The sequence below is a fragment of the Chrysemys picta genome, chromosome 1 (genome assembly GCF_011386835.1).
Source record: "Chrysemys picta bellii isolate R12L10 chromosome 1, ASM1138683v2, whole genome shotgun sequence".
In the NCBI taxonomy this organism is placed as follows: Eukaryota; Metazoa; Chordata; order Testudines; family Emydidae; genus Chrysemys; species Chrysemys picta.
In genome coordinates, this window is record NC_088791.1 from 100,312,097 (window position 1) to 100,333,580 (window position 21,484).

At 41.3% G+C, this 21,484-nt stretch overlaps 1 protein-coding gene across 4 annotated transcripts in view; it reads left to right on the top strand.

The window, feature by feature from the left end:
* Nucleotides 1-21,484, top strand: part of SLC41A2 (solute carrier family 41 member 2) — a 110,097-nt gene that overhangs the window by 61,489 nt on the left and 27,124 nt on the right. For all 4 annotated transcript variants that reach the window (XM_005300774.5, XM_042843625.2, XM_065565016.1 and 1 more), the window contains 2 exons: nucleotides 16,936-17,067; nucleotides 20,405-20,553. In XM_005300774.5, coding sequence (XP_005300831.2) covers nucleotides 16,936-17,067; nucleotides 20,405-20,553 — 281 coding nt within the window. The remainder of the gene's footprint in view (nucleotides 1-16,935; nucleotides 17,068-20,404; nucleotides 20,554-21,484) is intronic.

Below are 21,484 nucleotides of genomic sequence, written 5' to 3' on the forward strand. Positions count from 1 at the left end.
ACCTATGCTTTCCTCTTTTCTGGGCCTTGGACGCTCACAGGCTTCTCTTTGAAAGAATTTGAAGGATGTGACAGCATCACCTCTGAGGTGCCATAGCCATCTGAATCCATACTGACTATCCAAGTACCTGCTTGCTCACCTGGGATACTGGAAGTGTATAGGAGTCCAGATATTGAGGGTTTGGGCTCAAAACCATATTTCTACCTACAAGAATGCAAATAAATTTTAGATTTCACAGGCGGTTTCACCATACCTACATCTACAAAAGTCTCATCATGCTATGAGATATTTTCATTTGGGTGCTATCCAACTAAACCACTAGATCTTAAAGTCCCCTTTTCTTCTGCAGTAGTTCAGGACAGATAGTTCTTGACAAGATTGGGATTTAGCTGGAAAGATTTGCCACAGTCAATAGTTTCAGCATAGCAGTTGAAACAGATAAATTCCATTGTAGATAGGTTCTTGTACCACTTTGAGTGGAAGTTGATAAGGTAGGTGGTAACTCTTAGTTCCTGTGGGAGCTCATTCCATAGTTTGGGACCAAACACTGAGAAGGCTCTGTTTCCTGCAGAGACTACCTTTACTTTTGTGGTAGAAAGTTTGAATGTGACTGAGGAGCAGAGTTGTTGACCAGGGTCCTCATCCCAGACCGTTAGGCAGTCTTTTAGATATCCTTGGCCCAGACTTAGGACCAAGACCTTGAATTTGAGTCAACATTTTATTGGAAGTCAGTGTGGAGAGCGGCAGACAGATCTGATGTGCTCATGGTAGCCTGCATTGCTGAGGAGGTGTGCAGCTACATTGTGAATTTGGTGTGGAGTTGGTGATTCCTAAGGGCTGATGGCTTTGTGCTCAGGTATATTGCATTTTAGTCCATCCAGGAGGTAAGGAAGGCATGTATAATTGAGGCCATGTAATCATCCACTAAGATGAGACTGAGTTAGCCTAGTCAATCAGAGGTGGTAGAAAATGTTACTTGTAGATGCAGCTATGCAGCTTAATGTCAGTAAATTAATCCAGGAACCTATTTAAACTGCAGACTGAATTGACCAATTGATGGGTGGGTACCTGCAAGCAACGGAGACTGCACAATGGCAGCCAACTTCTCCACCTGGATTTCCTTTGCCCACGTCATCACCTTTGTCTTGCTTGGGTTCAGCTTCAGCCAGATGTTCTGCATCCCTAAGTTGATCTTGTCCAAGCACTGAGCGATCTTGGTGGTAGTGATATAGTCATATATAGTGAAGGATAACTAGAGCAGTTGGCATTCATACTGCTGGCACTTGAGTGTGTTCTCTTACCCTACTCCCCCTAGTAGCTGTATGGAGATATTGAAGAGGACCAGAAATAGAATTGATCATTGTGGGATCTTGCAGATGAGGGGTCTGTTGGCAGAGGTGCAGTTTCCCAAAAGGTGCAACTTGCTTTTGGGTGCATCCCAATGTTTATAGAACCCAACTGATACATTTCCTTTATACCACCTTGGTGGATTCTGTTGTATCACTGTAGTGGGTCACACAAGCTTTCATGGTGTAAAAATGGCAACCTAGATCTGAGATGCACTAGCAGGGAGTCAGTCCAAAACAATAAAATAAAAAGTGGATTTCCAAATTTCTCTGATTTGGATTCAGCATCCAAGAATGTGTCCACAGTGGTATTGTGGACATATACTAGGTGGGTTGATACACCACCATTGTGTGTATCAAGGGTGGCATCCCATTAAATGTCTTTTAAAGGCTACGGCTGTCTAAGTCGGGTCGGCAACCTTTCAGACGTGGTGTGCCGAGTCTTCATTTATTCACTCTAATTTAAGGTTTCGCGTGCCAGTAATACATTTTAATGTTTTTAGAAGATCTCTTTTTATAAATCTATAATATATGACTACACTATCGTTGTATGTAAAGTAAATAATTTTTTTAAAATGTTTAAGAAGCTTCATTTAAAATTAAATTAAAAAGCAGAGGTCCCTGGACTGGTGGCCGGGACCCGGGCAGTGTGAGTGCCACTGAAAATCAGCTCGTGTGCCGATGGCGGCACGCGAGCCATAGGTTACCTACCTCTGGTCTAAGTAAAACTATGCTTCTATTTAAAGTGGTACCTTCACACAAGTTGACTGTGTGAAACCTTCATTTACTTTCCCCCTTTTTAACATCCTCTGAGTAGTGATTGGACTTCATAGAGCTTTTTAATTGCTAAGAATGAGTCTGTTATAACATCTCCCTTCAGAAAAAGGTTATGTATAATTCTTGTTCTCATGAAGTTATTGGGTTCATTGATTCTCTCTCATTCACTTCCCCAAAGAGTTGGGGGAATATGTTCCTTAAAACCTTCTACCTCTTTCTCAAAAATAAATAAATAAAAAAAACTACTACTGTTCAGGTATCAGGGGCTGCTGGTTTCCCCTCCTCCCCCTTAACCAAGCAGTGGAGAACATAATATTTGCTGAGAGGGTACAGGTCTGTCTCATTTTACGGGGGGTTCTGTTCCGCGGTTACTGCATAAAGCGAAAACCACGTATAGCCAAAACCCCATTGAGTTCAATGGTGGGCGAAATCGCTCGCACTACAGGTATAGTATTGAAATTGTTGTTTTTCTCTTTTTTTGTTTTTGTTTTTGCCTACCGCGTAAAGTTGAAATCGCACATGTTAAATACGTGTAAGATGCGACAGATCTGTATATGCTTGGCTACCCTCAAATTCTATAGCTAAGGGAATTTCTGCAAATTCATATATGGGACACAGAGAGCAAAGAGTAGTGGTTCTCAAACTTTTGTACTGGTGACCTCTTTCACACAGCAAGCCTTTGAGTGCAACCTACCTTATACTTTAAAAACACTTTAAAAATATTTAACACTATTATAAATGCTGGAGGTGCAGCGGGGTTTGGGGTGGAGGCTGACAGCTTGCGACCCCCTGAGAGGTCTTGACCCCCAGTTTGAGAACACCTGGCTAAGAGTGTGGCTATATTATAATGTGCCTTCTGAAAGAGGTAAGTAATTTGCTTTTATTCGATGTAGGCTCTCCTGTGCTTCATAGTTGCTCTGGTGCCTCTTGATTATTGCTGTTGTCAGTGTAAAGTATAAAACTGGAATTTAGAAAATCCTTTTACATAAACATATCTGCACATACCTTATTAACTATCAAAGATCCTAAGTGTGGATTACCTAATAGGTAGCTTTTGAAATATCACTGTTGCAGACCAATCAAAAAAAAAAAAACAACCTTCCCCTCCCTCCCCCCCACAAACTTCCCTACCAGGGACTTTTCTTCTCTTGTGTTTTTCTGAAGATGGCAGGGCCCCTCATCAGAAAGTGTGACTCTGCTTCAAAGTCTGTCTTATGAAACGTAAAACTGCTAGTTTACCCTGCTCCCTCGGTATGGTGTAAAAGAGAGACTGTATGGGTATGCACAGCACCACCTGAATCAGCCCTGCTGAGGGGATTTCCAACCTTCCATACACTTGGAATTCTTATCTTGGGCCCTAAACAAGGACAGCAGCTGGGAGTTTCTCCCTCAAAATCCCAAAATGCTTCCAGGACCCCTTCCTCTTGCTCAGTCCCTGTCCCACAAGACTTTTCCCACAAAACCCTCCTGAATGTAGTAATGCTGACCCTGAAGGATTTCCTTACCAGCTTTAAAGGACTGGTAACCCTGGTACCTCATTATAAGAATTTGCCAAAAAATAATATAATTATAATATAATATAATAATGATCTAAACAATTTGCTTCAGACTGTGCTGCAGACATGAAGTAAAGTGGAGCTAATGGAAATAGCTACTTTATGTTTAGGTTTTGGTATAATTCTCAAACAAAACATAATCTAGTGTTTTGGAAATAGGTGAGGTTTAGAAGTGATTTTATATATAACAGCAGTGTATATGTAGATATTTTGTCCATTTTCTGTGTTATGCAAATGTTTTTTCTACAAAAATCTGGAAATTCCTGCAAATCACAAATGCTTTGCAGGGTTAGATAATAAAACCTTACTATCCAGATGGCATAAAACCATCCTCTTTAATAATAAAACAGAGCTATACTTCGTATATGCCACTAGCTTGTTCTGCTCATTAGCTGGTTTTGTTTATTATAAGATGGTCAGATATCTGGGGAGAAAATTTAAGTAGGGATCAAAGCGACTGGGAAAAGGTTTACAGAAATCAATATGAGAACTTTAATACAATACTGTAATTGTATTTCTGTTGTCAAGGAGATGAAAACTAAGATCACATCTATGCCATAAATATATCTTTTCTTTCATATTAGTATGGTAAGTTAAACAACAGACCCTCTGTTTTTCCACAAATATTTTGTAAATGGCCATTGCCTGTTATAAACATTAGCACTTGTTTTCAGGTGGGATGGTGGTGATGTGTATTTGTGGGGGATATAGGAGGAAAATCCTGTGCAATCATTCCCCATTTTAAAAATGTAAAATATTTCCCATTAGAAGAGTAAAGTATCTTAATAAATACATATATTGCTTTAAAATAGAGTGTGTGTGGAGCTCTCAGACAACACAAAAGTGCTTTTGCTATTAGATAGCCTCAGACTATTCAACAATGAAATCTGATGCCACTATAAATCAGAAAGCAAATATATTCATAAGTTTGTATGGTAGCGGAGAGACTTGGTTGGGCAGAGAGTAGACTATTTTGCATCCTCAATTGGAAGAAAGTGTATTGGTCACAGAATGGCACCTGTTCTGTATGAGTAAGTGCATAGTTCAATCTTTATTTTGGCATATACAGAGGTTGAGAATCCTGTTTATGGATATTTAATTCTGACATATTTGGGGTGATAGTTCTCACTTTTTCTTAGTTGTTACCTTATACAAGTAAAATGATGTATACTTTGTGCTGTTTTGCGTTTTCTAAAAGTCTTTCTTTTAAAATGTTTACAAGATTATTTCAGGATTTATTAATTTCCACATCATAATTTGTTATTATTCTCACAATTTTAGTAAAATGAATCAATTTTTAAAATACATTATTTTCCTGGCTACATGCATTAGCCAAAACAAATATATATTGTTCCTATAAAAAAGTAATAACTTACTTATACAATGTTGGCTCGAAATCTTTTCTGGAAAGACAGCTGTATAGGAGAACCTAATAGTTTATCTAATTCTGCCTATTTTAATACACTTAATTTTTAATACAAATGCATACAACATGCATCTCTGAAGACAAGAAATTTGTAAGAAAGGACAATGCATGTAGGTACTAAGACAAATAAGGGAGCTAATCTAAGCACTTCAGTTCTATAAAATGTAAGTTTATGAAATCGGTGGTCAGATCTCCATGGCAGTATTTCAATCTGAAGTTTTGGAGAAATAATTTGGTTATATTTTGTTAGTGGTGTGCCTTGTTATAGAGTTGTGGAGCTGCATTGACTATTGTAATAGAGAATATTTTTCTCCTTTTTGTGTCCTGGATGGTTATTTTTATTATAAAAACTGCATGAGAAATCAGACTATTTGGCAGAATGCCAGATGGACTAATCAGCACAATTCATTGCTTGCAACTGTGGACTGTGCTGATTAAAATCACTGCTCAGAGATCGGAATCTCCTCAGATCCTATATATATTACCTTATATTTTATACCCAAAATCAGATTTCATTTGAGAATTGTGCTGAATTGCTTCTCTCCTTATTGTGTTGACTTCATTTAATCTTTGGCCTGTTGCACAAACTATATAGTAGGTATGACTATAATACCTCTTATACCCTGTGATTGGTTAACTCTTAGCTCAGAAATGTTCATAGATAGTATTGAAAATCTAAAATATTGTTCATCTAAGTATCATAAATATTAGGTTGCTTCTAGAAGGAGAAAAGTTGGGGTGAATTGTACATTACTTATATTCAGTATGCCTACTGATACTAACTGATATTATAGGCAGAGCTTATAGGTACAACAGTAGTTAAGGTTGACTAATGCTTCCCATTATAAGGCTCTGTTTTCAGTTGCCTGTAACTTTGCCCAATTTTAGCCATTAGGCTGAAACCTACCTTGCCAGGTGTCTGCTTTAGGCATATCTGTTTTAGAAAGTTTCAGCTAAAATGGAGGGTCCTGTGGCACCTTTAAGACTAACAGAAGTATTGGGAGCATAAGCTTTCGTGGGTAAGAACCTCACTTCTTCAGATGCATCTGAAGAAGTGAGGTTCTTACCCACGAAAGCTTATGCTCCCAATACTTCTGTTAGTCTTAAAGGTGCCTGAAGAAGTGAGGTTCTTACCCACGAAAGCTTATGCTCCCAATACTTCTGTTAGTCTTAAAGGTGCCACAGGACCCTCTGTTGCTTTTTACAGATTCAGACTAACACGGCTACCCCTCTGATACTCAGCTAAAATGGTTTGCCCATTTCGGGGTCAAGCAAATTTTTCCTTGCAATTTCTTCTCTTGGATGCTGGGGGCCACTGTGGCACTAGGAGCCACAAATGAGAGCAGGTTGGCAAAGAAAAGCCTAGAGCTGGCCTGTGCCAGCAAACTCAGGCTTGCAGAGGTAGGTTTCCGGCACTGTTTCATTGCTGTGTAGACTTTCAGGTTTGAGCTGGAGCCCAAGCTCTGGAACCTTGTGAGGTGGGAGGGTTCTAGGGCTCGTACTGGAGCCCGAGCACCTGGGCAAGGCATTTGAACTAGCCTTTCCACAGGTTGCCATTAATTGTGTGTACCTTATTTTTTCTGGGTATCCAACTGGAGACCCTGCAGTCTGATCTGCAGAAGTCCTGAGCATTCACAGCTGAAACTGAAGTCAGTGGGAGCTGTGCTTTGAACATATTAATTTCTATATCATGCTAAGTACTCTGAAAAATATGGTCCTAGATGTCTCAAATTAGGCATTCAAAATTACTGGACACTCTTAACCTTAATCTTTCTGTGCCATCTGTAAAATGGGAATAACACAACTACCTCACCTCATAGGGGTGTTGTGAAAATAAATTCATGAGTGTTTGTTAGGCATTCAGATACTATAGTGATGAGTACCTTAGAAAAGCCCATGAGGAAATTAATAATGCTATATACATTTAAGATTTTGAATAGTGTGCTGTAAATAAGGTATGGGGCACACACTGGACAATAAGAATAAAATGAAATATTGAATAGTTGCTCAGTCGGTGACCACAATTCATCTTGTGCACTGAATGAGGCAGGGAGGGGCCTATGGAAGAAATAGTATGTGATCATGTTAAAGACTGTATCATAATGCGTACCAGCTCTGCCTATAATAGGCATATGTTTTTGGGATTCATTGCAAGAATGTACATATAACTTATTTCTCAAATTGTAGATTAAAAAGTTATTGCAGCCTTGATATAGCAAAAGTCATCAGCATTTGATTAGACGTATTGGGTTGGGGAGATGTGCACACAACTGGAAACTTTAAATATATTGAACATCTTTATACAGGTGGAGTCAGATTCTACAATATGCTGGATGTCTTCTGTGAATTGCTAAATGGCCTCAATTCCCATTGACTTGCAGGCGATGCTCAGTAGATTGTAGGATCAGACCCTTGAAGGAGGGAGGTATATACATTAAGATTACCCAGCTCTTCCCTTTATAAGACTCTGTTTTCAGCTGTTTACAACATTGTCAAATGTAAACCATTTCAACTGAAACTTTCCATGCCAGGTGTCTGTCTCTGGCTTCAAAGTTTTTGGAAAGTTTCAGTCAAAACAGTTCAGCCATTTTAGAGAATATGTTGGGGGGGGGGGAATAAATATTTTATTAAAATGTTAAAAATATTTTAAAATTGCTATTGAGAAGTTCTAGATTTCCATACTTTAGAGAAGGGATTTGAAATTTGGCAGAGGGGTGATGTTTGTGTCAGGTATGTACTTTTTGCTGTTCCTATGGAAATCTGCCCAAATGTTCCAAGAAGCCTTTGAAAAATCTGTTTGCACATGCTAAGTAGAGCCATGGCTAAAATCTTGGAAAATTCCATTCACACTGAGCATGCTCCAGGATCTCTCAGGTCCTGTGTATGTGGACTGTGCATGAACCATCTCCATACAGCAACCATACATGTCCATTCCTAGGGTACAGAGGCTCAGCAGGACTTCCCCTGAACTTTCAGCTCTTGGCTGCTGTGGGCTGGGGTGGGACTGGACACCAGAACTGAGAGAGAACAGAGAGACTATTTCCCTTGTGCTCTCAATATCCCCACCCCACTCCCTGCAGCTGGTGCCCAGGCAGCATGGAAGAAGAAGGTGCCTGATTCAGATACAGGGAGCCAAGAACCAGTCGAGGGTGAGGGAAGAGGAAGGAGTAGATTGGGAGAAGGGGCCACAGTGGTTGGGGATGGGGGAAGACTGAGAGTGGAGGCTGCGAGACAGAAGGGGAGGAAAAACTGTGACTGGGACCTGAGGGGTTGGGACTGGGAGACAGGAACTGGTTGGGCAAGACGGCTGGGGGGAACTGAGAAGCAGTTGGTGTGGAGGGTGAGACTGAGATTGAAGGAGGAGCTCAGGGAACTTGGACTTGTTAGGCAAGCAGACTATAATTGGGAATCAGTGAGGTGGGTAGGGGGAAAAGCAAATCTGATGAGAAGCTGAGGCACATTGGAAGAACTGGGACTAGCTGGGCAAAGAGACTAGGACAAGAAGCCAGTGAGGGGGGCAGACAAATGGGGGAAATGACTGGAGTTGGGGAAGGGTGAGAGACAGATTGGACCAGGAGTTGGGGGGGGGGAACTTGGGGCTGGCAGAGTGCTTGACTTCACAATCTTAATATTCTTTTACCATAATCTCTGGCTGTGCACGTGCACAATAAAATGAAGATGATGGGTTGATGCAAAAATATTTAATTCTCTCTCTCACACACACACAAAATGTATGTGTGTGTGTGTGTGTGTGTGTGTGTATATATATATATATATATGTATATATAGTGTTGTAGAGCAACTTATTTTTTTGTAATCAAATACAGTGAGTCTGAAGATGGGCAAATATATATTAGTACAACACATTAAGTATACTTTAAACACCTCAAATACTTAGAACGATGCTATTAACAAGCGTGTTTAACCACAGCGTAGCCAGAACATAACATTGTTTCCATGATAAATTAGGACAGGTGTTTTTTCTTTGAGAAATGTTATATCCATGTTATATAGCCAAGCTAACAGACTAACTCAGTGTAGTCTGTAGCAAAGCTCCTTTAACACAGTTCTCAGAAAAAAATTATTTCCAGTACTAGACACTGAAATTATGTTAGCAACCATATTCATAGATATAACTGGCATGATTTTGGCTGTACCATGGACAGGGTCTTATGTGTTGAGAGTGTTTGTTAAATGACAATGAACAAGGCTGACAACTGTTCTGTAGAAATATTTATCCTAAGGAAAGGGGTTGTCTTTTAACTCTAAAATGGTTCAGTGAAGTGACAGGTTTTTTTGGTATTTTTTAATAATGAAGTCAGGGATGGCATCCTTCTCTACTAGAGAGCTTAACTTCTGTTATCCTTAGTGACAGTGTAGTATTCTTATGCAGAAGTTAAGCAGATCTACTTTGCTGTGAGGGATACAAGTCAATTTTTAAGATTTTACTTTCAAAGAAAATGTCATTATATATTATGGTTCCCATGTGACTAAAAAGAAACTAGCAAAATTAGTCTTTATAATAACCAGAAGGCTATAGCATGATGAGAGCAACATTTTTTTTCAGGAAACATATTTCTGATATAAAATAAACATAAATTTGTGCTTTGAAACAGTCCATAGGCATGCCTGTAGTTAATTTCTTAATGCTATCAATTACAGGGCTTCCTTAGGCACTTAAAAGGAGTTCATTCAAAAGCTAAGGATTCACACCAGTAATTTGGTGAATTGACAACCTGTTGTTTTTCTAATGTTGTTAATCTACAGAATTGTATCTTTTAATGCTTTTCTGCTACCCTTAGTGATGTAATTAGTCTGGTATTGCCTGGGTAATTTCTTGGGCATGGTAAAAAAAAAAAAAAAAAAAAGCAGCTATGAGAAGAAACAAATTGAATATTCTACAGAAAAATACCTTTCCATTTGGCATTGATACTCTTAAGGTATGAATAACTTAAAAATCCTTAACTCTGTAGCTGATGAGAATTTAGATAATTTAATCTGAAATATTTTCAAAACTAATAAATATGACTTGATGATCACCAGACAAGCTGCAGCGGCACAGGCACCAGCAAACAGAGCTGTAAACAGGGGAGTTTCAGGGGGAGTTTGCAAGGGGAGTTTGTGGGGAAGACTAAGAGAGCTAGGCAAAGGAATAGACAGGCTAGTGAAGGGAGTGGGTGGTGTTCTGGTGCCTTTTGGGGGTTTGTTTTGCTGTGGGTGGTGGTGTTTTGGTTCGTTTTTTGTTTCCCAGACTAACAGGTTTTAGGTGGGAAGGCTATGACAGATACAGAGGCAGCAGTGGAAGACACAATGAAGATGACTGGATGTGGAAGCTACAGCATGTACATGATCCTGGAGGGGGTACCTGAAAAGAGTTTCATGTGCATGAACTGCCGCCTGATAGAGCTGATGGAAGAAAAGATCTGAGGATTGGAGATGCAGGTGGAAACTCTGGTTGAGTTTAGAAGGGGGTTCGAGCAGATGATGGAGCAAAGACATGAGGAGGCTGAAGGGAAAAGCTCGGACTTGCAGATGGAAGCAGGACCAAAGAACTCTGAGGGAAGACTGTTGGATGAGGAAAGTGGGCAGTGGAAGCATGTGACTAAGAGAACCAGGCAGAGGAAAAGACAGGCTAGTGAGGGAGAAATAGAGCTCAGGAACAGGTTTGCGGAGTTGGAAAATGAAGGGGCACAACAGGTGGTCGCTGAAGGTGAGAGGGCAAGGAAGAAGAGAAGAGCAGCTAGTCCTATAGGAAGAGGGGAAGAATCAATGGAGAGAACACCAAATATGAGCCCCAGGAGGATATGGGATGGGTCGCAGAGGATTGCAAGGGGCAACAGGAACCGTGAGGACTTGCAGCCAGAGGGAACGGGATAGACCGGAGAATCGCAACGTCACCGGGAAAAGGCAGGTCTACATGATTGGGGACTTCTTACTGAGAAGAATAGACAGGCCTGTAACCAGAGCTGATCTGGAGAACAGAAGGGTGTGCTGTCTGCCAGGTGCTAAGATACAGGATGTGAACCTGAGGCTGAAGAGGATCCTAATGGGAGCGGGAAAGAATCCGCTGATTGTCCTCCATGTGGGAACAAATGATACGGCTAGATTCTCGCTGGAACGTATCAAGGGAGACTATGCCAGGCTGGGGAAGAAGCTTAAGGAAATCGAAGCTCAGGTGATCTTCAGTGGGATTCTGCCTGTTCCTAGAGAAGGGTGACAAAGGTGTGACAAGATTACGGCGATCAACAGATGGCTCAGACAGTGGTGCTATAAGGAGGGCTTTGGGATGTATGGCCACTGGGAGGCATTCATGGATAGAGGACTGTTCTCTTGGGATGGACTTCATCTGAGTAAGGAGGGAAATAGACTTCTAGGATGGAGGCTGGCATAATTGATTAAGAGAACTTTAAACTAGGAATTTGGGGGAGATGGTTGGGGGATGTCCAGGTAAGCTCCACGCCGGAATTTAACATTGAGAGGGAAGAAAATGAAGTAAGAAAGGATACAGCCGTGGGTATGAAAATGGACATAAAGAGGAAGGGTAGTGTAGATACCGGTCTAATAGGTAATACTGGTGGTAGAATGTCTGTGCCTAATCGGGTAAAAAATGTTATTGAAGCCAAACGGCAAAAATTAAGATGTTTGTACACTAATGCAAGGAGCCTGAGTAACAAAATGGAGGAACTAGAGCTACTGGTGCAGGAAGTGAAACCGGATATTATAGGGATAACAGAAACATGGTGGAATAGTAGTCATGACTGGAGTACAGGTATTGAAGAGTATGTGCTGTTTAGGAAAGACAGAAATAAAGGCAAGGGTGGTGGAGTAGCATTGTATATCAATGATGAGGTAGACTGTTCCTGGATGAGGGCAGACAAGGGAATAACTTTGCTTATTCACTCCTCTGCTCAGCAGATTATGGAACTGGCTTAACTCTAGAGATCAAACTCCTAAATCTGCTCAGAAGCTCTATAGATTTCCTAAAGAAATACTTTGTCTCCTTCAAAGTGAATTCAGCAGTAATAGCCTGATTGAAAAACAAAACAAAAAAACCCCTACCCTCTCTTTGGATGTATCCTTGTGGAATCCCATTAACAGAAATTTGGAATTGGGGAAATAAGAACATTTCTGACTGACTAATTACACTGCTCTACAGCCAAAATGCTTCTGAAATAAATGTAGTCAAACTTTACTAATTCTGGGTCACTGGGAACGAAAATGATGCTTAAAATTGTTGATTGGTTCAAGATATGCTATTGGGTCAGTATATACGACCCTTGACTTGGGAATGGCGGAGGATAAGTGAGTTATAAAGGGAAGGGATCTCAATTTAAACCAGAAATGACTAAAATACATCTTTGACTGGATCTATGAATAAATCTATGACTGTGTTTGGACAGTACTTGCTTTTTAGGCAAAACAATGAATGATGCAATCTGAAACTGGTATTGCGTCATACATGATATGAATTGCATCATGTTATTCCTAGAAGTCATGGATGATGCAATCATAACGAAGCTTACATCACTCTGCTGAACAAATTGCCCTATATCAGTTCTAGAAATCATACAGTGTTGTGCTCTCTTATTTGTCAGTGTTTGATTTTGCAAAGGGACACATTTCTGTTTAGCCAAAGTGAGCAGAGATGCCTCGTACTTGTGTGAACAGTGCAGATAACTTCTGCTATGTTTGTGGTGAAGTGACTTTTGCATCACAAAAGCGCAGTATAACCACTATGGTTAAGAAAGCCTATCCCCTATATTTTGGCTGCAAAATTGGAGATCAAGACAAGAGGTGGGCCCCACACATATGCTGCAACACTTGTGCAACAAATCTTCGCCAGTGGTTGAACAGGAAAAGGAAATCTATGCCTTTTGCAGTGCCAATGATTTGGAGAGAGCCAACAGATCATACCAGCAATTGTTACTTCTGCATGGTGCCTCCAGTTGGGAAAGGTGTGTCAAAGAAGAAAAAGTGGACTGTGCATTATCCAAACATTCCATCAGCTATACACCCAGTACCCCACGGAGAAGGACTGCCGGTTCCTGATGCACCAGAATCATTCTCACTTGAGTCAGACGAGGAAGAGGATGAAACTTCTGGTCCTGAACCATCAATGTCACAGGACCCACATTTTCTCCCATCCTCCTCCTCTGAACCACACCTCATAACACAAGGTGAACTGAATGACCTTGTCAGGGATTTGGAACTACCCAAGAGTAAGGCAGAGCTGTTGGGCTCCAGACTACAGCAGTGGAATCTCCTGGCAGGTGATGTTAGGGTTTCCATGTTCCGTGACCGTCAAAAGGATTTTGTCCCATTCTTCTTCATGGAAGGTGATCTTGTAGCCTGCAACAACATTGATGGTGTGATGGCAGCCCTCAACATCGTTCACGATCCAGATGAGTGGAGACTGTTCATTGATTCATCAAAGACGAGTCTTAAAGCTGTTTTACTGCATAATGGCAATGTTTTGCCATCAATTCCAGTTGGTCATGCAGTCCATATGAAGGAAACCTATGACAACATGAAACAACTTTTGAGGTGCATAAACTATGACCAACATCAGTGGCAACTTTGTGGCGATTTGAAGGTTGTTGCTCTCTTGCTTGGTCTGCAGACTGGATACACAAAGTACAGCTGTTTTCTCTGCGAATGGGATAGTCGTGCAAGAGATTCCCACTACATCAAGAAAGATTGGCCACTCCGACAGTCATTGGAGCCTCGGAGGAAAAGTGTTCAGCATCCACCACTTGTTGAATCAAGGAAGATTTTGTTACCACCCTTACACATCAAGCTGGGTCTGATGAAGAACTTTGTCAAGGCCATTGACAAAACACAAGCAGCTTTCAAGTACCTCCGTGGAAAAATTCCAAGGTTAAGTGAAGCTAAGATAAAGGAAGGTGTCTTTGTTGGTCCTCAGATTCGTGAACTTCTTCGAGATGATGCATTTGACCATGCACTGCGTGGCAAGGAAAAGATGGCATGGAAAGCCTTCCAGTTAGTGGCAATAAATTTTCTTGGAAACAACAAGGCAGACAACTACAGGTTGTTGGTGGAAAACCTCCTCGAGGCATACAAAAGCCTTGGTTGCAACATGTCACTAAAGATACATTTTTTGCACTCTCATCTAGATTTTTTTCCACCGAACTGCGGAGCAGTGAGCGACGAGCACGGCGAGCGATTTCACCAGGACATTGCAACAATGGAGAAACGCTATCAGGGCAAATGGAGCCCATCAATGCTTGCAGACTATTGCTGGACAGTGACAAGAGATGCTCCATTTAATGAATACAAGAGACAAGCCAAGAAGCGCCGAGTAGACACTAAATAGGACTAAACTATGTACAGAATAGTTTTTTGCCTTTTGTTTCATAATAAATTTTATTTAGATAACCCTTTTGCTGATTTTTAAAGTGTTACATAAACAGGACAGGTGAAATATTATCATGTAAAGCAACCATAAACACATGAAAAGACCTAGGTTTACAATTTATGATTAAAACTCTACTATCTACACAATATATACAGGCATAAAATGTAAAAACTTAAATATCTTAGAAACAGTAGCCAATCAGTTGTTTTAATTGTCATATTTGAATTCAGCACATCAAAATACATAATAAATAGCACATTTTATCTCTGAAGCAGACGACTTCTCAAAAATTGTAGACCAGTGTTACAGCTCAGTTTTCTGTTGTGTCTTGTCCCTTCTATCTCTATGCTGACATAACATCTATCTTCCTATCAGAGTTGTGAACATTATCTACATTTTTTGTTGTTCGCTTTTTGAATGCTATCCAAACATTTTGAGGCTCTTTAATTTCAGAAGAAGTCATTTTCTTTCCTATGACTCTTATTTCTATAGATTTATTTCAGAATATGTCTTTTAAAAAATCTATTTACCATTTTGAGGCTATGCTCTTGTGGTTTATTAACACCAGAATTGTTTCATAGAAATGTGGCATTATACTGGTATGGTGCAGCTACTTTACTTTATACTGCCAATATATATACACTGTACACTATTCATATATATAGTGGCTTAACTTCAAATATGTTCTATTTTAAAATATTTTGGCAAAATGCTAATAATAAAATTAAGTTCAGAATAATCTTACAGAGGCCAGCCATGGGCCAGTCCAAAGAAGTAAAGTGTGTGTGGGTGGTTGGTTAGCCAAGAGGTTGATTGGTATCAGGGGCAGTCCGGGGCACTGGCTGGAGTTCTCACAGGGGTCAGTAACTGGAAGATCCAATCCAAGGGACTGGGTTAGCAGGTTAGGGAGGCGAGGTAGGGCAAGGCAGCATGGCAACAAATTGGCATCAGACAAGGTAGGGTGAGGCAGCAAGGCAGGATCAGGTGAGGCAACCTAGGCAGCAGTGAGCAGGCAATGGTTTGTTGCTTAGACAGCTTCCTCTTGGGACCTTTGTATAATCCAGGCTCCCAATGAGAGTGCTGCTTTTCCATCCAATCAGAGACCTGGGGTTTGGTTGCTGTGGCTCTGTAGGCCTTTAGCACTAAGGCTGTTGGTCCAGGGCAGTGGTTAAGTGCTCTGTCATGGTTCAGCAGCTAAGTATGCTGCCTAAGGACCTCGAGAGTCTAGGTTCAGTATTGATATCCTGACAGTATTCCAAGACAAAAATAACTACATTAAAATAGTGTTAAGTCTGAAAGAACTTATAACTTAAGGATGAAAAAATGTAGAGATGTTGTCTTCATCTCTAAACCAAGTACTGGAAATTCAGCATTAAGATTTCACTTAAAAGAATTCCAAACATGTTAACGTACGGATATGCACAGTTAATGCAGCCAAACAACCTTAATTCCTGCCCAGTAGCAAAGCTGTGCAGTAATCATCTGATTATGCTTAAGACATTTGGTGTATGTGGTCCTAGATTAGATTTTGTTTTTTGAAGACGAGGTTTTTCTCATATTTTTTCCCTTTATGGTGTCCTTAGCTCTTTAACTATTGTCCAGAGCTCCACAATAACTACTACTCTCGTCAGCTGCCTGCGTTGGAATCAAACTCTCTGCCCCCTCCATCATTTTTAGTTATTATCCTGAGTGGAGTGATCTTTGATGGAGTGATGCATTCTACTCTATTGTCCAATACATGAATATATTTATAATAATCAAACTTTTATTCCTTAAGCGAAAAAGTGATGAAAAATTAGATAATTTGGAAAAATTTAATATAAAGATGGATAATATAAAAACAGGTGAAAAGTTCTCTATACCTGCTGTCCAAAGACAATTATTAAGATGATAGATCTAAAATTCTTGAATCCAGCCCTCCAGCAGATGAATAGTAAGAATTCTCTGACCATAGAATTCTGCAACCATTAAACTGCCTCACCAGCATGCAATCCTCTTCATGCTTCTAAGGGTATCATGGCTCTCTTGCATTGGTTCCAAAAGCAATTTAGCCTTTAAATGAAGACCGGATATCTTTTTAAAGAGATGTGCTATAGCTTAAATTGAAGTTATGGGCTTGATATAGGAATTACTGGCTGAGGTTCTATGGCCTATGTTGTGCAAGAGGTCAGACTAAATGATCATATCGGTCCCTTCTGGCCTTAAAAATCTATGAATCTATGCAAATCAAATCTGGGCAAGAGCTGAGTTCAATTTTATTTTGAGTCTTCCAGTCACATTGTGTTTAGTGTTGGCCTGACTAGAAGCAGAATAATAAATTTCCATGGTGAAGATGTTTTCACCTTTTGACCTTTGTACGCTGTGTGATGGGCGTAATAGCAGTTGATAAGTTTGATAAATTGTTATCTGTCTGAGAAGAATCAGTGAAAGATGTCATTTTTTTTTCTGTTTCAGGTATTGGTGGTAATTTAGTGGCAATTCAAGCTAGCAGAATTTCTACCTACCTCCATTTACATAGCATTCCTGGAGAGTTGCCAGAAGAAGCAAAGGGTTGCTATTACCCATGCAGAACCTATTATGGTACAGGTATGTGTTGGTGGTTGTTAATTGTTGCAACTAGATTGTTGCACTCTTTTTTTGCTTCTGTAGACCGACCTGTACACCCAGTGAATGTGGGCACCATATTCAGCTGTTGCTGTGATAGGTAGACAGTAATGAAAGATTCCTCTACCTGCAACAATTGAGCGGTAGGGAGGTCATGTATAGGGCTTGAGTGGGAGAAGTGTAACAGGGACCGAGAGACAGAGATGGAAGTCAGGAGTGGTTAAAGACACTCCCCAAATGGCTGCACTCAGAGCTGCTTTGTCCTTTTATCCTCCAGTAACTCATTAACTTCTGCAGAAGTTAATCTGCAGAAAAGGACCTAGGGGTTACAGTGGACGAGAAGCTGGATATGATAACAGTGTGCCCTTGTTGCCAAGAAGGTTAACGGCATTTTGGGCTGTATAAGTAGGGGCATTGCCAGCAGATTGAGGGACATGATCATTCCCCTCTATTCGACATTGGTGAGGCCTCATCTGGAGTACTGTGTCCAGTTTTGGGCCCCACACTACAAGAAGGATGTGGAAAAATTGGAAAGAGTCCAGGGGAGAGCAACAAAAATGATTAGGGGGCTGGAGCACATGACTTATGAGGAGAGGCTGAGAGAACTGGGATTGTTTAGTCTGCAGAAGAAACGAATGAGGGGGGATTTGATAGCTGCTTTCAACTACCTGAAGGGGGGTTCCAAAGAGGATGGATCTAGACTGTTCTCAGTGGTACCAGATGACAGGACAAGGAGTAATGGTCTCAAGTTACAGTGTGGGAGGTTTAGTTTGGATATTAGGAAAAACTTTTTCACTAGGAGTGTGGTGAAGCACTGGAATGGGTTACCGAGGGAGGTGGTGGAATCTCCTTCCTTAGAGGTTTTTAAGGTCAGGCTTGACAAAGCCCTGGCTGGGATGATTTAGTTGGGGATTGGTCTTGCTGTGAGCAGGGGGATGGACTAAATGACCTCCTGAGGTCCCTTCCAACCCTGATATGCTATGATTCTATTAACTTATCTCTCCCATCCAACCTCAGAAGTTCACTCCCGTTCTCCACCAACACCCCGTTTACCCTCGCTGTCAAGTCCTGGCTAGGAGTCAACCAGGGCTGGCTCTAGGATTTTTGCCGCCCCAAGCAAAAAAATTTTGGCCGCCCCCCCCCTTTTTTTTTCATGCCCCCGTGCCCCCGGCCCCGCCCCAACTCCACCCTTTTCGAACCCCTTCCCCAAATCCCCAGCCCCGCCTCCTCCCCCAGCGTGCTGCATTCCCCCCCATTGCTTCCTGCGGGCCCCCCGCAACCTCCCACCCTAGCTCAACTCCGCTCCGCCTGCTCCCCCCGGGCATGCCACCGCTCCGCTTCTCCCACCTCCCTCTCAGGCGAGGGAGGGCAGAGAAGCGGAGCAGCAGCGCATTCAGGGGAGCAGGCGGAGCGGAGGTGAGCTAGAGTGGGGGGGGGCGCAGGAAGTAATGGGGGGGTAGAGGAACCACTCCCCGCTCCAGCTCGCCCCCGCCGCTTCCCCCGAGCGCCCCGCCACTCGGCTTCTCCTCCCTCCCAGCGGTGCTGCGCGAAACAGCTGTTTCACGCACGGCGAGCCTGGAAGGGAGGGGGGAGAAGCAAAGCGGTAGTGGCATGTTCAGGGGAGCAGGCGGAGGTGGAGAGAAGGCGAGCTGGGGTGGCAAGCTGGGGTGGCGGGGGCCCTTTTTCCCCATGCTCCGGAGTCGGCGCCTATGATGGCCGGCGCCAGAATGCCGCCCCTAGAAATGTGCCACCCTAAGCACCTGCTTGTTTTGCTGGTGCCTGGAGCCGGCCCTGGAGTCAACACACATGCACACAGTGTCCTTCTCTTTCCAGTATTTGTGGAGTGTGTGCTGATTAAATACTGGGTTCATTATAAATAGTCTCTGCTTTCCCCTTGCAAACCAACCCTCTGACTCTCTTGGACCTCACGCCCTTCTCTGGGTCCTTGCTTCTTCATCACCACCACCACTCCCACCTCCCAATCCCTGCTTCCTCATCACGACCACTGCTCCCCTCCAACACACCCCTCCAGAATGCCTGCTTCCCTCCCATTCCCAACTCCACTTTATCACCTTGCCTTCAGGTGTCTGCTTCCCCTTCCATGCCCTAGTCCCCACCTTCCCCCCTTACCTCCCCCCCAAAACCCTATCTTCCAGGCTTTCATGTCTGTTAGCCTCTTAGCTACTCAGTCTCCCCATACAGCAAGTTATGCTGCTGCCTCTGATCTGTGTAGGCAGCAGAAGAGATTCCATTGCCTGCAGCACCAGGTAGTCTGACTTTCCTCTAAGCTGAGATATTCTGGTTTTCTAGTTTCCCCCAAAATCAACACAGTTCTCTCCACTCCCTGAAATTTTGGAAATGATCAGATGCGGTGTTCCAACATTAGCACCTTACGTACAGAGAAGCAAAGAAATGCCATCAAGTTGAGTGTAGAGTCTCGCTTTGCTTGGCTAATAAGGAATTTCATTCATTCAAGTGTAAATTTTGTAATATGTCAGCCTATCCTGTAGGAGTTGAATCGTATTAAGGCAAAGACTTGATTCTCCCAGAACTTGTTTTGTTTCCCGACTTTCTTCACCCTCTTTACTAATTGGGAAAAGTATCCTTCAGCTATCTAGTGCTGTTCTATAAACCAGCAGATAGTGTTGTAGCTGAAACTTTACCCAGATGCCAAGAACTTTTTATTTCCTGCTTCACCTTGTTAGCCTGAGTCATAATGGTTTTATTCCATCCATGTAATAATACTTGAATGAGAAGTTTCCAGTCACGTTGTTATCATCATGCCACACAATGGTTGCTCTGACTTCCACAGTTTTTCCTTAAATTTAGAACAGAAGGTACCATTTGTAAATGTGTGATAGCTTTTGGCAAGAGTTGATTTTTGAGAAGCTTCAGTTGCTCTTTGATATTTATTAAATGTACTTCTAACTAATAAATAAAAAATAGGTGAATGTGAAGTTACTACTTAGCAATATAAAAAGCCCTCTGAGGGACTTATGTAGAAGGTAAGGGTGGCCAAAACTTCCCTCTCCTGAGGGAACATATAGGGGCCTACTGCAATTTAAAGTGGGTGGTAATGTTTAGGTAAGGAACCCAAGGTGGCCAGGGGATGGTCTGATTCAGAGTAGACCGTCAGCAGTCCTGTTGATCCCCTGGCAGACACTAAACATAGAAGAAACTCTGAGGGAATTTGATGGTGAAAGTCATGCATGCCCTCCCAGAAGGGTACAATTTGCACCCCTTCTATTATTGATAAAAATATTTTCCAGCTTTCAAAGGGATAAACGGCATTATTTTTATTTTTATTTTTGTATTACAGGAGTAAATAACAAATCAGCCCAAGTTCTTCTCCTTTTGGTGATTCCTGGGCATTTAATTTTCTTGTACACCATCCATTTAATGAAAAGTGGTCATACCTCTTTGACTCCAGTTTTTATAGCAGTATATTTGTTTGCCGCCCTGCTACAGGTAAGAATCAAAAATGGTTATAATATGTTTTAGCTCTCAAAGAATACCATGTTTGATACTTGCTTTTAGATATGTAAAGAGTAGAAGCAATAGGGTGTGTGTGTCCGTGTTATGGGTTATCTTTGTAATAAATTATTATCACACATACCCAACAGCTTCTACAACTGCATTTTGGGGTTTCTCATCAGATATCTCACCGTGTCATTTTCCCAAGTGTATGTTGTGCTTTTTCTCTGTTCCTCATGTGTCAGCACCATTAAAGCCAGTAAGCATTATGATAAACAATGGGAAAGGAATATGGCCTTTATTAATAGAAAGCAGGCCAAGAAAAATTCCTAAAAAAGTCTCAACTTGGTTTCATTCAAATAAAATGGATCACAATCTTGTTGGTTAACATAACCCACAAATGTAACAGTCTTACCTATATGCTTGTGTGCATCTCTTAAACACTCATTAAAGGTGAAGTCAGTTTAGCATAACCAGAATAATAATTGTTAATTGCATCCGTTGTTTTTATTAATTTTTATTTATGTATGTATTTTTGCATCACTTTTGCTGGCTTTATTTAAGTCTCTAGCCCAAGCAATAGCAGCAGTTGAAAGGAGCCTTTGAAATAGTCTGCTGAAGTCACTCCAAATAAAGAAATCAGCTTATACATTGAATTGTTTTATGTACAGTCAAGTTTTAGTTAAAACTTTGCTGAGTTGAATAAAACATTTAGTTACATTTTTTTAAAAAAAATGAAGGACATACTTGAAAGATCCATATGTGGAGTGTAGGTTTTACTTCTAAAATAACTATTACCAAGTTATCTTTAAAACTAACATAATCCTAGTTAACAAATCTCTTACATAAAAAAAAACAACCCTGTAATTCAGTGTTCTGAACTCTGTTTTTCTGTGTTTATTGTAGTGGTGTTGTTTCAGTTTAA